The sequence below is a fragment of the Misgurnus anguillicaudatus genome, chromosome 21 (assembly GCF_027580225.2).
Source record: "Misgurnus anguillicaudatus chromosome 21, ASM2758022v2, whole genome shotgun sequence".
Taxonomy (NCBI): Eukaryota; Metazoa; Chordata; class Actinopteri; order Cypriniformes; family Cobitidae; genus Misgurnus; species Misgurnus anguillicaudatus.
In genome coordinates this window covers 19811328-19827225 of record NC_073357.2, presented here as the reverse complement: position 1 = coordinate 19827225, position 15898 = coordinate 19811328, and the positions used below count along the sequence as shown (strand labels likewise).

The window sequence follows — 15898 nt, the reverse complement described above, 5'->3', positions numbered from 1 at the left end:
TTTTACTTGTATATTATATTAAAACATTTACATTTACTTAACGGATTCCATTTTTCTTCACTTATTATCATTTACTTAGTTCTTGTACATACTTACACCCATAATGTCGCCTTTGCTCTGGTGGTTGCAAAGGGAGGAATAACTGGGCACGCACCAACAGAGAGAAGCGCGGCATCGGCCTCCGGTATAGTTATCCGACCCAAAGCCGACGTAACAGACAAGCCTGATGAGCGGGAAATACCGTCGACTTGACTGAAGATTTGGCAGATGCCTGGCCGATACTTATTAGATGTTTTAAATAAGGAGGCCGACGTACGCTCTTAAGCCGACGTCGGGCAGACGTACGTGTGCTGTCTGGGTAGATGAAGCCATTTACATCCAGTCTTTGTGCTAAGCTAGGCTAGCAGTAGGTGCGTCATTGCCTGTCTTTGTCTTTAAACAGTCTTGTATTTAAACTTGTATTAAAACCTGCTATGATATCTTTAATTATGTTTCTAGAAGCCATTCGGAGAAATCCTGGATGCAGACAATCCACGAACCAGGAGGTGGAGCAATGGTTGAGGCGTTGGTTGTATTTGGCTGGCGATCAAGAGGGTGGTAGGAAGAGGAGAAGCACAGTCCTCCACCACCAGCCACCCACCAACACATAAAGTTAGGCACACATCCACACACAAAGACAGCCACCCACCAATACAAAGTCAAGCACGCGCACACATACGTTCCACTTTGGCCCGTTTCTGGCCACACTTTTACATACACCACCGTTCAGAAGTTTGGTCTTACCTGGTTTACACAACTAAATGTGATTTCTAAAACCAAGCTTTCAAATGTTTTATCTTTTTTTACATTTTGTATAAAAAATGAATAATTGTAAATGTTTACCTGTATAAGTAATGTTTATGTTAGTTGAAATAAACACAAATTTTCAGCAGTTATGGTTTCCTTGTTTGATTTCTTTTTGAATTGCATGGTTGTTGTTGGGTGCAGATATTGAATATGGACTAAATTTGTTATTTTAATATAATCTGGCAGAGTTGTGGCCTGTGCTTGGGAGACATCTGGCTTTTCAATGGCAATATTATGGCATGAATATGGGCCAATTAAGGGTCTTCTGGCTATTGTCTGGTAAAGCATTGGCACTTTTCTGGCAGCTTTCTGGCGTGCTTTTGGCAAAACTGTTTGGGCCTGTTTTGCCCCTGCATTCCTGGCGGTATGATTGCCAAAACTAAGAACAGTGTTTGCGCCTTAAAAGGCCCGGAACAATTTTGCTATCTGGGCATTACACTAGAGATTTTAAACAGTCTATCAAATAATATCTACGTATATTGTTTTGTGAAGAAAAAACACAGAAGGCTATTATATAGTTTATTGATGAGGCGCTTTTTAACAGAAAGTGTCAATCACATGATTATTTGATACGCAGAAGCAGCGGTTAGCAACGCACTGCAAACGTATGGAAGGCCAACAGGGCAAAAACGTGTTAAAAATACGTGTTAACACGCACTACGTGTTAACGCGTAAATCACGTGTTAACGCGTTAGAAATCATGGACATGGAGTTTTACCACCATCTAGTGGTGTGGCGAATCTGACCTAAATACACAGAACGGACAGATAGATAGAATTGTAAATTGAAGTATTTTATCCTAAATATATATTTTTAAAAGTAATTAACAGTGAATAATTTTATTTATTTATTTATTTATTACAGGGACAGTGCATATTAATAGACATTTAAGCCAATATGCCAGGGTTAGCCAAATGGCTATTTTTCACCTGTAGTCCCTAGACAGATGGTAATAGTCACCCTAAAAACAAAAAAAATGATAAAAGTACATATTTAAATAACAATAAAACAATAAAACACTAAAAATACTGTTAAACTAAAGAATGTTCATTAAAAACACAATTAATGATCATAAATAGTTTACAGCTGGGACTATATATAATAATTATAGTATCATTTAATTTTGTTATAAATGATTTTGTTAGCTTTGTGAATTAGGCAATAGTCCCAATTTCTATTTACTTTGTGTCTAATGTCTTGTTCTTTTAGTACCTGCCTATGGAAAGAATTATATTGTTAAAGGGGCCGTGAATTGGTCGATTTTATTGCTTTATGACGTTGATTGATGTCTACTTATGCATTTCGCGTTGTTTTTACATTCAAAAACATCAAAAGCAATAAGTAATACGCTATTTTGTAACATGGATTAGTGGCTGTCTTGAGAAATGGTTCGTTTGAAGGGGCGGGCCGCATTGAAGACCTGAACGTAAACACCCACTGCTATGATTGGACAGCTTCATTCCCCATCATTACATGTAGGGAAATGTTTTAAAAACATTAATGTGATAAAAATAGCAGCCGAACACAAATATGTTTGAGACACAAAAGATTCTGGGTGCTAAACATGATACACATAAATGACAATACGTATATTAAAGTAGAAACAAAACTCGACCTGACTAAATTACCGTATAAAACACAGTAAGCGTGCATCCGAATCTATACTGCGGCTAATAAATCCTTATCAATAACTTTGTATATTTCTATTGTGCTTGTGAGGTTGCTTTTACATTCACGTAATGTTAAATACCACAGTTATATGATAAAAAATAAGCTTTGTTGAGTGTTTGACCTTTCAAACGCAACTTGCCTAAATTACCGTATACAACACAGTAAACGGGCATCAGAATGTAAACTGCGGTTGATAAATCCTTCCTTATAACTAACTTTGTATATTTCTACCTTTAAATTACAGTCGTATTGTTAAGTGTTGTACCTTTATTAATCGTTTAATGTTTTTAGTAAATTAAAACAGTTAACAAACGTATTTAGACACGGATGTTACAACAGGACATATCAAGCAATCTCTTTTAACAAACCAATAGTGAAACGCAGTAACTTAAATAAAGTAAAATGTCTTACTGTGAATTATACTGCTGTGTCATTGTTGTCAGATCCAATATAAGTGGTGCTTCTGAGTCTCTCTGCAAATTCAGCATCGACTTCTTTACAAATGAATCCATGTCCACAACGTTAACAAACGCTCCCCACACGAGCTGGAACTTCTTCAAAAGCAAACTTTATCCAAGCATATTGCTAATGTTAAGTTCCAAGCCTCCGAATTGAAGTATTTAGCTTGTGTGTTGTTCCCATGGTTGTTCCCACGCGGTTCTTTCACAACCGAAAATGCGTTTCCATGGTATCATAACAGATCACCGCGTCAAAATAAAAGTCTCTCAGAAAAAATGTATTTAAAAAGTCATTTTGGTTAAATTTGTCAATCTTTAAAGACATGTTTACTTACTGAGACACACGTGTCACGCGAAGCTGTGGGAGGGGCTACAAAAGTAGACTTGTCCTTTTGGTTATGGGGAGGTGTTTCAATTCTACTTTGACGTCATAGATTTCCGAATTTTAGACTGGAGTGTTTAGCTGGCTTGGTGCCAAAGACGGGTATATTTCAGTAGCAATGTTCATTTAAGTATGATGACCTCTTATATAACAAATTATCAAGTTAAAATTGAGTTTTTGATTCACCGCTCCTTTAAAAATAGAGGTGTTAAATGATGACACAGTAGTGTCACACAATTCCTATAAACAGTAGAGGATTTTGATTAATATTGCAAGAAAAAATTCTTTAAACACTACTTAACCACAGGTAATCTAATTAAGTTTATGTTAATAACAATTGTTAATAGCAAGATTATGAACGTAAATGGAATGTATGCTCAAGCAGATGGTACATCTGCATCATTTTTGAACACACACACACACACATTATGATGTTCTACGTATGAAGTCTTTGGACTACCTGCCATCATGATCTGATTGCACTTAAAGCTAGTTCAGCTAGTTTATAAATGCCTTATAAAATTTGTTTTTCACTAGTGTCATACACATATCCTTAATAATACAGTATAGCAATACCACACTATATAATTACAACCAATTTAGCATATGAACAACAGATGGAACTCTATATGTATGGCCTAATGGGAGAACATCAATGTCATTGTATAGAGCAGTTAGGCTTTAAAACATGCTTTTTGAGTTTAATTAATAATCTTATTTTGTCTGAAGGAGGCTCTCTACTACAAACCTTTTAAGCTTTTTTTTTTTACTTTTTGGCACGCGTTGCCTCAGACAAAGTTTCCATTTCAGAAAGTATGTGTCATAGATCAATCTGAGGCTTCCAATGGATTAGTCACGCTCAGACTGTTTCTTTGTCATAGTAACTAGAACTACTCTGCAGCAGATACTAGAACAATTATGCAAATGTAATAAACTTTTGATGCTTTTTTTCTGTGTATTTTCTGATCTATAAGACACTTTGGATGAATGTATATGCTAAATGAATAAATGCATATGTGATGACTGGAAAAAAAGAAGAATGGCAATAAAACACATGTCTATAGCTTTGATTGGAATTAAAAAAGGTGCTTTCTTGTTTTCACCTTTAGCACCTTTTAACTCCAAGCAGATATGAGACAGATAGGCTACTCACTACAGGGGGCTGCAAGAATAAAACAAAAATATTTATTTTTGATTATGCCCTCGATAATCATGATAATTAATGTTGATTAATAAACTACATTAAAATGCTTAATTGCATTTTTATAGGTAATTCATTTTATAGGCTAAAACGTTTGAATGGTTTTTGCTTGCTTACTAATTTAAGACATCACACTGACTTTCTGAGTGACATGGAAACAAAAGGTTTTTCAAACTTGGACTAAATTGTATAGAAATTGGCTACACTGCACAATAAAACTCCCTTTATAATGGATGACGTGGGGATTACTTGGCCCGTCTGACCTTTTGGATTATAATCAGTACTATCAATGTACAGTAGAGAACACAGCAAAATTGTATTGGGAACAATTTAGTGGCGGTTTCCCGGACAGGGATTAGACTAGTCCTAGACTAAAATAAATGTAAGAGCTGTACAAACTAAAAAAAAATGCATTGACATATCTTAAAATACATCAGTGCTCTTTGTTTTGCCTTAAAATGCACACAAGTAATGTTTTTAGTAAGGTATGTTTGTTTATTTTTTCCTAATTAGGCTTAATCTTGGTTTAAGAAAACCCCTGTCCGGGAAAACACCACTGTCACGGTGATCCATGTCATGTTTTGTGTCTGTTCTATATTGTCATCACTTGGACACTTGTTAATTATCATCATTCATTCCACCTGTGTGTCATTAGTCTTTGTGTATTTATACCAGTGTTTGTGTCACACTCATTGCCGGATCATTGTCATTTCTTCCCTGTCTGTTCCTGTGTTGGATGTTCCTGTTTTACCCGATGTTGTATGTTACTCGTGTTTTGTTTCCTGATTTATATTAAACGTTATTTATTTCATGTGAACTCTGCACTTGCGTCCTTACTCCCGTTCCCCGTTCGTGACAGAATGATCCGACCAAACTGGACGCAGCAAGTTCACGGAGGGCGGCTCCCCCAGGAGTTTCGTCGAGGGGGAGTAGTGACATCGGGGTTCATTCCCCATCAGCCCCGATGTCTCTTGGGGACCACCGTGAGCGATCGCTCGCTCCTGCGGGCCTGCGGGAGGAGGATCGGCCCAGGCGGTCCCCCAACGGTTGAGTCGTCGTCGACGGTCCCTCGGAGGACCACCGTCCCGCTCGTAGGGGGATCCGGAACGGACCACGCCCGATCATTTTCCCTGGGGTGGCTACCGAGTGAGGGTCTCCATTTCCGCGAGGGGACGGGAGATGATTTCCGGGGGGCACCTCATCGTCGACGATTCCCAGAAGGGGGGTAATTCGTCTGCCTCGGTTCTCGGAGCGATCGCTCCGGTTCTCCTGGCGCAGTCCGGCCAACCGTCCTGTTGGTCTCATCCCGCAGGCTGCCGGCTTCGCCAGGGTCCCCCAGCCCTCCACCCCTCCCTTGGACTCTCGCTACCAGACGTTGTTTTGTTTTGTGTTTATGTGAGTGTCTGGTAGCCACTCGTAGAGGGAGGGGTTATGTCACGGTGATCCGTGTCATGTTTTGTGTCTGTTCTATATTGTCATCACCTGGACACTTGTTAATTATCATCATTCATTCCACCTGTGTGTCATTAGTCTTTGTGTATTTATACCAGTGTTTGTGTCACACTCATTGCCGGATCATTGTCATTTCTTCCCTGTCTGTTCCTGTGTTGGATGTTCCTGTTTTACCCGATGTTGTATGTTACTCGTGTTTTGTTTCCTGATTTATATTAAACGTTATTTATTTCATGTGAACTCTGCACTTGCGTCCTTACTCCCGTTCCCCGTTCGTGACAACCACTTTGTTTGTCATTTAGTGTTTTGCGTTCATATTCTTAACTTTGGACATAGATTTATTAATATATTATTAAAATGATAAGATCATTAATGCATTGTCGGTAAACCATGCTTTCAATGAAACTGGCTTTAAAAACAATAACTCGTTTTAGTCATTTGTGCATTGCATGTCGTTACCACTAATGAGCACAAGATGGCAGATGACTTCTTCGCCACTATCATTTTGAGTCGTATTTTAAAGGAAGATTTACAAGCAATAGCATGCAATGATTTTACTATAGCCAACTTATTAAATGAAGATCCAAAATCAGGAAGTCAAATGCAGTTTGAGATTTATTAAGAATAGTGTGTTATATAACAGGATATAGATCATTATTTTCACACTCCATCACAGCAGGTGGCGGTGTGCACCTTTAAAGTTGGTTCGTAACCCGCCATTAAACCAAAAGAAGAAGATGAAGATTGTAACGTCAGCTCATCGTAAGCATTAGGTAAGTGCTCGCTCACAAGCTTATGAATAATTATATTGCAGCGAATGCATTACGACAGGCACTGTCATTGTGTGAATAATTAATGATATAGTGATCCAAGCATTACGTCGAGTTTGCCGTAAGCTTACCTCATAGCCATCATAAGCCAGGTTTGCTGACGTAAGGGTAACGTAACCACACGGAAGAGCCAAAAGGTACTATGGAGGAATACAAACGCAAAAGCAGCAGCAGTAACAACAACAGAAAACAGTTTTGTTAGATAAATGGCCTTGGGCAAAAGTCTTTATAACTGCAATCACATAAGTTAGTGGAAACAGTGTCAGGCTTTCCCAGATGGAGACAATATGTGACCCGCTCTGGCGAAATGAGTCGGAAGTCGCAACGTTCTATTTTAAGATATGAGCCGATAATGTGGAAAAACAATGAAATTATCAAAAAATATATTTTTAGCTAATATCAAAGAACAGACATTAAAAAATAATCTCCCAAAGTTTCGTTGCCCAAATAATTGAGTAAAGGTGTTTAAATGACTATTAAAGTTGAAACAGTTTTACTAAATTCGCTGGAAATGAACATTGCTTTTCTCAAATCCTCTCGTCACCTCCGAGCATTTCGGGGAATCCCCTGAAACGTCACCCTCTCTCCAAATATGGTGTTACACGGTGTTTTAGAGCCAATCAGAAATCTTCATAAAGGCTGATCATTTGTCAATGGGAAACCCCAGGGCACGCGATTGGTCCAGCCATCCTCCTGTCATACTCACAGCACTCTCCTATTTAACTCCTTTTTGAATTGGTTACAGCGTTATTGTCAACTAACCTACACAAAGATATGATTACATAGGCAAGCATTATTGTTTTCTTTTTGCTTGTCTCTCTGCCTCTCAATTTCTCTCACACGCGAACGCGCGCGCGCGCACACGCGAACACACACACACGTGCGCGAACACGCATGCGGGCGCGCGCACGCACGCACGCACACACACACACACACAAACACACATTGTTTTGTGGGGACATTCCATAGACATAATGTTCTATTCCCTTCTCCTAACTCAAACCCCAACCATCATCACAGAGACCTTTCTGTTACTTCACATTTTCAATAAACATCATTCTGTTTGATTTATAAGCTAGTTTCCTGGTTTACTGTAATGGCATTTATATTAATGTCTTTGGTCAAATAAAGCTGTAAAATAAATAGTTTATCCCTTTAAAAATGCAATGGATTTTGAAAGATATCTACAAAAAAAGGACAGACAACCTTAATTCAAATGTCTATATCTTTAAAACCATTCAAGGTATGACTTTGACTAGGATATCATTTGAAAGCCTATGGTCTCCTCTTTTCATTGATACCAAAATCTCAATTTTGAAATTTGGGTCACTGTGACTCATTTTGCTGGATCAGGTCACATATAGTGAGGTAAAATTTTAGTGCTGTTTAAATGAATGCGTTGTGTTTGTTATTCATTTAAAAATATGAACATAAAGTTATGACTCACAAACTGGCAAGAGAGTTAATAACACAGATCTGTCCAAATATGAGGGAAACTATATTCCTTTGTAGGCCTACTGTGTAGCATTATTAGAGTACGTTGGTCTATATAATTTCCTTGTTGATTTTACATTAATACTATGATTTTACATTTGAATAACCATGTTTCAAAAATCATAAAAACAAATCTGATTCTAGTTATTACTAATACAAGCAACTTTTTATGGTTTTCTATATGCTTGTCTTTCACAGATTATTCACCCAGTGTTTATTCACAAGATTGACCGAAGCTTATTTAGATGACCAAATTATGAACAATGACCCACCCTGAGGCTGTAAGAGTGTGCCTGATGAGAGAATGCGTACTTGAACCAGTTATAAGACTTAATATATTCAAGAAGACCAAGCGATCCTTATAGGACTACATGCAAAGCAATGTACTCCAGACCGCACAACTGGACATACAAGTACTTTTTAAAAAGCTCATTATTCTTCTTAACTTAAACATGCATGCTTATTCTTTTTGCTATTGTCTGTTTTATTATTAGTAAACAGTTTTGTTTTAAATTGTTAAAACATCTTTATCCTTTTTCAGATTATATTTTTGTTAAAGATTTTTTATTATCTACATGTCATGTCTGTGTTTATTTCAAGTGCAAACAGTAGAACTGTCACGAATGAATATATCTATGACTTTGCACCTGCACTTAATTTAGACATTTTTAAGCATTTTAGGTCAAAATCAGAGTGTAACTTTTACTTTTCATACTAAATGAAATATTCAGCCCCAAATAGCACTTGATTACAGAAGAGTTTTCACTTGTTAACCTGACCGATACAGCAACCATCACACCAAACATTCCAAAACCTGTTTCATTAGATAGAAACAATCAATGAATTTGGGCAACCAGTATCTGATTGAATACTATAGCTAAAAGTGTGTCACAGCTTTGTTCTGATCGGTTGTTTCTGTTTATGTGTTTTGTACGCTGTGTGTTTTGTCATTGGTGTGTTTTGACAGGTGGCCATGCACGTACCAGTCAGAGTCTTAATCCCAGGATACACTGCAAGATTTTTGCTCTCCTATAATATCATTACCTTATCACACTGTGCGACATGGATCATTTAAACTTGGGTACGACAAGCATGTAGACTGTATAATGATGACACCTATTGACTCATAGGTTGCGACGACTGTGACTCCAGTTAAGTGCAATGTCACCAGCATGTGCTAGTGTTAAACAAATACTGGTACGCTGGTCGACATAGGACCACCGAAGAGCCACGATCACAGAAATTGCCACAAATGTTTCACGATGGTAATCTTTCGTTTGGGACTGCCAAAAATCATGCAGTGTATCCCAGGCTATATCCTCCCCTCCGTCTAGTCATCATCTCATTAATTATGAGATGCGCTGTCAGTGCTTTTTCTTTCTGACTCTTCTCTGTTCTCTCCAGATTGTGCCCTGATGCCATCTGCCCCGTTCTCCCAGCCTCATCTTCCCTCTCTATGCCTAGCTTCACATTGGTTGGCTCTTCTTTGGCTCTCTTCATCCCGTCTGCCTGCCTCGCTGCTCTCCCTGATAACATTTCCTGACTGATGCCTTGCACTCTGACTCTTTCTGCAAGGTGCCATTCTCAGCAGTGACTCAATTTAGTGCCACCCTGCTGCTTGGTGAGTCTCTGCATTCTGGAATTGAGATTTTCATTGCCTATTCAATAAACTGTTTTGTGCCTACAGTTGAGTCTGTGACTTTTTTTTGACCAAGTGATGTAAGTAAGGTCTCAACTTTATACCTTTTAATATTGATTTCTAGTTACACAGTTGTCTTTATGATGGGCCTAGCATTTTTTAGAGAGTCTGTATTTCTGTTTCCTATGTCAATACTACCTATTACAATGTTTTTGGTTGAAAACAATTATAGGCCTTTGTTGCCAATGTTTGTTGTTTATGGGTTTTATTAATAATCAAATATTAAATAAGATTCATTTATAACTGAGCAAAAAAATTAATCCTTTTGGAGTTTATATTCCATTATAATTTGCCTAATTCTTAGTAGAGTACATGTAATAAAGTTCTGTTTTCTTTGTCATTTATGTTTTTACTACAGTACATTCTGATTGTATGAAGTTATAAGACTTAACAGTTTACAGGCTGTGATGTGCATTAGGCCTACATATACTAACATTCCTAGGTCATCCATTTCCCAGGGCAGCACAATAAACTTTACCATTTATGTGTTGCAGGCATTGCACTTCTGAGGTCATCACCATCTTTCTTCAGCCAACCAAAATGATTCTCACCAACCACCCCAGCTCTGCTAAGCTTGATGTTGGAGGTCTGCTGTTTTTGAAGCAGGGGACCACTGTCCATTAAAGGCTTCATAAACCATTTAACAAAATCACATAAGATAGGGTAGTTCATACTCCATGCGATGTGCCATACAATGGAAGGGCCATGTTCCTTATCACATCTGGATACTGCAAAGCTCCTGTCTCCTCAACAATTAACGAACTAATCAATTATTAAATGAAGAAATGCTATGTAAAAGCAAAGATATTTCTTCCTGTGGAATTTGAGTCTTAAATTTAGTAATTACTGTTTTATGGCATAAATAAAAGCTAAATATTATATTATTTTAAAAGCATCATGTATCTTTTTTCATTCCTAATGTATTCTACTAGTAGTGTGTCAGGCACTTTAACCCTTATGAAAAAAGTCAAGGAAATTAGAGAGCATCATATCAAAACAACTGTTTATTTGCACATGCAACATTAAACTATGGTATACATCTCTGTTTTCATTACAATATTGAAAAGGATGAGTATTTGGAGTCTACAGTACTGCTTGCTCCATCTCCAGCAAAGATAAAAACATCCTAAGAAAAAGGACTCATTCACATAGTATTCCTCTTTTTACAACCGCGACACATTTTGCACAGACAACACAGCATCTGGAGGACGTATATGATCCTCACCAGTGTTATTTATTGTTTTTTCCTGTGTGTGTCTAATGATAATAAAAAAATATCATTGATCAATTATACTTTGAAGGATAAAGCAAAACTACTATATTTACTATAAAGCTATCTAAACCAATAGCACCTTCATAAGACTTAAGGTGGTTATCAAAGGGACTAACAAACAAATATAATGCATATGGGTTGACCTGTGAAAACATAATGTCCTGTTTTCATTTGTCAGTTACCAGTTAGGCTTTAGAAACATGATAAAGTTAAAGTGTTTAAAAATATAGTTTGGAGAAATGTGTGAAAGTGGTCATGAATTTCAAGGGTTGAATGATTATAGTTAACTGTTTAAAAATATGTAGTTGTAGCCTACTAATGCTTTTATAAAATGCTCAAAATATATTTTAGATTACATCCTGTGATATCCAAGCCTTCTTTGTTTCTGTGTTTTCAAAGCTCCACACCAGTAGGTGGTGGTAAAGAAAACAGTGTAGGTACGCGTTAACGCGTGATTTACGTGTTAACACGCACTTACGCGTTAACACGTGATTTACGCGTTAACACGTAGTGCGTGTTAACACGTATTTTAAACATGTTTTTGCCCTGTTGGCCTTCCATACAAACGGAGTATGTGTGAAAGCACAACGGATGCTTGACGGATCGCACCGCATACGTACTGCAACACGCACCGCAAACGCACTGCATACGGAGTATGTGTGAAACAGGCGTCAGACTGTCAGGCTGGGGCTAGCATGACGTAGGGTTCTGCGCGTCTGCAGTTGGTCCTATCTCGTAGGAGGTTCCACTTCGACAGGCATTTCAGTGCACTTTTCCTAGTTGGAGGTAGGATAAGTCCTACATCCCACTGGTTTGGATGGGCTCTGGAACGCAGCATTACAGTACTAGAACCCAACCAATAGAGGGCGAACGAGGGTGTGTTTGTGTTCCTAGTTCCTAAACATAAAACTAAGGATGATGGTTGTATTCCTGAACGGCGAACGAATATGCTACCAGTTAAAGATCAGCAGACAACATAACCCCAAACATCAAAGTATAGCAAGAGACAGGTTCATATAGCAAGATGCGGATCCAAAAGACCGGATGGACCAGGATTCAAGACGTTGACTTTTAGATTTAACGTTAACGTTAAATGAATTTCGCTTTACACGAAAGGAGTATGTGAAGGTAGCAAAATAATCCTTTGCAGCCTGATCGCCTTTTACGCAAAAAAGATTGTGAGGATATTACCCGGCGTGCTAACGTTGCATCTCATGAGCGTGAAGGTGAAAAACGTCCGCCGCCAAAGCTACGCTGTCGCGCGGCGTTGGTTTGTACGCGGCGACGGGGATGTGCGTCCTGCGGCCTCGCGTACACTGGAAGCAGCACGTTTCTAAAGGTTTTGGCCAGTGTCATTGTAATGTAAGCAGCTGCAATAATCAGTAATCTCTGTATTTCCCTGTTTATTGTTGTGGTTTATTTAAGTTCATGCACTTTATTTAACCCATCAGTTTAATGTGTCTGTATGTATGTATCCTGCTCTAAGCCTATCGTTTGGTTTTAATTGTCAACGCATTGCAAATAGACATTATTTGCCTCCAAAAAACAACATAAACCTTGTTAGCAACTGTAAGCCCATCTAACTAACACACATACACGTTGAGTATCTACTTAATACACTTTAGTGGCCATGCATGAGTTGAACATTCATTCTGTTGACATTTGCAGTTGAAGCAAATTTGTTGACACCATTGCAGGCTAACAAACTTTAAGCTCTGAAGATAATACAGAAATCTATACTTATATATTTAGATGCATCCGTCAGAATGTTTAGATGACACTACCACATACAGTTAATTGAGAAGACATTTATAGTGGCTGACTGGGCTTATGTGGATATTACAAGTTTGTTTATCAAATGGTGAGGTGGAGGACCACTTTGCTTTCCCAAATGAAACTTTGACCCCTGCAGTGATGAAAGGATAGAGCACAGTTAAAGGAGTGCAAAGAGAACTGACCTTTCACTACGGACATGATCTCCAACTGACACTACACTACACAGACAACCGGACAAACCTCTACAGGTTTGCAGCCATGAGCTTTCGACATCCAACCTCAACTCTGGACAGGTGAGTTTTTCCCTTTTTTTTCAGCTCATACCAATTTTTTTTTAGCCACTTTGTGCACTTTGATTATTGTTTAATGTATGCTTTTTTATAATTAAGTAAGGTCTTCTAGTATGTATGGACCCTTAGTTTAGTTATATTGTCAGTCAATGAAGTATGAATAGTGTAAATATACTAATAACAGGGATATGGCATAATTTTATACACATAACTTAATAAAAATAGCAAATTAAGTAAATATCTAAACTCATATTAAGTTAGCTGTATCTTTAGACTCTATGTTCTAGACATTTGCTTTAGATTTTACCTGGTCTGATAAGAGAAAATAACAAGCAAACTCGCTTACAATGGCTGAATTAAAGAGCCTCATTACTTTGTTTATTTGATGTAATGCAATGTGTTCACAGGGTTAATGGTTAAAAAACACTTATTTTCCACATACTGTTCATTTTTGTTGCTCCTCTGTGCCCTTCATCACATCACTTGTCGGAAGCGTGACACGTAAACAGTAACAACAATAACGGCGGGCTACGTGATTGTGTTCGTGCTACAGAAGCTACTAAAGTCTACTAGCTTTATTACAGCAAAATCTATTGCTTCTAGGCAATTGTGGTGACCAACAAGCGATAATGGACAACACCATACGTTGGTTATGCGCATGCTCAAAGTCTTCTTCTCCGTGTATAGTGTATATCTGCGGCAGAATTACAGCGCCCCATACTGGTCCGGCATATACTACACCACTTTCAGTCGGTTTCAGTGGTTTCGTTTTTTTACGGATTATTTTTTAAGAGCAAGGAAAAAAAATGATCGGATAGGGAATGCACCGGCTTCGTGTGGACATAGCCGCAGATGATAAAGCTGATCAATCAACTTTGCCAGCATGGCTTTAGCAGAACGGAACAGATTGATAAGGATACTAAAACATACCATGTCTGCATTTGTGATTGTAGAAACGACAAACAACAAGCGCTGCTCTACACTGCTCAAAAACTTGTGTTTGAATCATGGTTTGAAGTCAGTAGCAAATTCTTTAAATATAGAAGCATAGACTACTTACACACTGTAAAAAAATATGCCTCTCCAACATAAAAATTTCTAGTGACCCGTTGCACCTCAAATTGTTAGTTGGCCCAATTTAAGTTGGGGAAACAAACTTTTTTGTTTAATAATGTTACACTGAACTTAAAATAGAGTGATCTGTCAATTAAATATTGTCTCTTGATTAAAAATAGCTTGTTGGGCCAAATTGAAATAAAATGTATTAATTAAATGTTCTTGTTGGCCAAAAAGAAAAAAATGTCATGTCAGATAAGTTACACACTATGCTCTGATAAATATAATTTACTTATTTAAATCTATATGAACTTGCCTGTTATGCAAAACAAAACCACTATCAAAACAAGATCTGACAGTTGTAAGCATTGAACCAGAGACCTTTTTGCTGTAAGGCAACAATGATGCGTGCTAACCCACTGTGCCGTCCTCTACACTGAACACACACTTCTCAATCATGGTAACAATGAACAAACATTATTCTTTTAAAATAACTATAACTACAACATATAACTAACATTAAAGCAACACTATGTAGTTTTTTTTACCTTTAAATAATGTCTCTAAAATTATTTCAGTGATAGAACAACTTTTAACTGGACAAATTGTACTGTTGCTGCAACCTGAGCAGCCTCCTAGCTGCTACAAGCACACTCCAAAAGTGGCGGTGGAGGGTAGGAGACACAGCCCCGCCCCTCCCCCTGCCTACAGAAGAGTGTCTGATACCAGGCACTGTTGTGCTTTTCAACCACATGGGGGGGGCTGTAAATCATTTTTACATGGAAACTACATAGTGTTGCTTTAACAACATAACAACATGAATAAATCCAGAAAACATTAAAACAGTCATCTTTTTTAGTAAATATTAACCAAAGAAGTGAACATGTCGCAATGCATGCTGGGAACCATTCCGACCATTGTTTTTTTTATTGTTTGTTCAGATTACTCAGTTTGGTAAGTTGTGTGAAAGAATTGGACATAAACTTATATATCTAAGTCCAGTCAACAAAATAATATTTGTTAGCTGAATGATTATGCTTTTTTCATTCAGTGAACACAAAATAATCAATTGACGCCCTTCAACAAAGAAACCTTTGTTCAAATTACTTAATTTTCTTTGTTGAATGAACATTTTAAAGTTGGATTTTTTACAGTGCAGACTGTGAGTCAGAAGCAGGCAGAATATGACTATGACCGCCATGTCAACGTCGACTCGCTGTGGAAGAAACCTGTTGCATCCAATCCTTGCATTGGCACAATGTGAAAAGCGTGATGAATAACTGAAAAACTGTCCTTTATACCAAAGACAAAACGATTGTTGCAGAAAATGCTTCCTCACTGTAATGACTACAGTGTATCTGATGCCTTGTAAGCAGTATGTAAGTACAGATATTGATAATCATTCACATATATTCTCTTAAAAAGAGCTCTGATTATACGGTTATGTTTTTAATGCTGGGCGTACATGTT

General features: G+C 37.7%; 1 protein-coding gene and 1 long non-coding RNA gene across 11 annotated transcripts in view; both read left to right on the top strand.

Annotated features, from left to right (window-relative positions):
• Window positions 1–6669: 6669 nt before the first annotated feature.
• LOC129437516 (uncharacterized) lies at window positions 6670–10921 on the top strand. Of its 2 annotated transcripts, none has more exons than XR_008642284.2 (4): window positions 6670–6783; window positions 8533–8747; window positions 9739–9955; window positions 10528–10921. It is a non-coding gene; the product is annotated as an uncharacterized lncRNA (long non-coding RNA). The 2 variants fall into 2 exon arrangements; XR_012360329.1 differs by lacking the exon at window positions 6670–6783 and adding an exon at window positions 8315–8375.
• A 1077-nt stretch (window positions 10922–11998) lies between these two features.
• Window positions 11999–15898, top strand: part of arhgef11 (Rho guanine nucleotide exchange factor (GEF) 11) — a 210207-nt gene continuing 206307 nt past the window's right edge. For 4 of the 9 annotated variants that reach the window (XM_073859772.1, XM_073859770.1, XM_073859771.1 and 1 more), the window contains exon 1: window positions 12001–13375. In XM_073859772.1, coding sequence (XP_073715873.1) covers window positions 13341–13375 — 35 coding nt within the window. In that variant the 5' untranslated portion in view covers window positions 12001–13340. Of the gene's footprint in view, window positions 13376–15898 lie in introns of all 9 variants that reach the window. The other 5 variants (XM_073859778.1, XM_073859773.1, XM_073859769.1 and 2 more) reach the window with 4 other exon arrangements.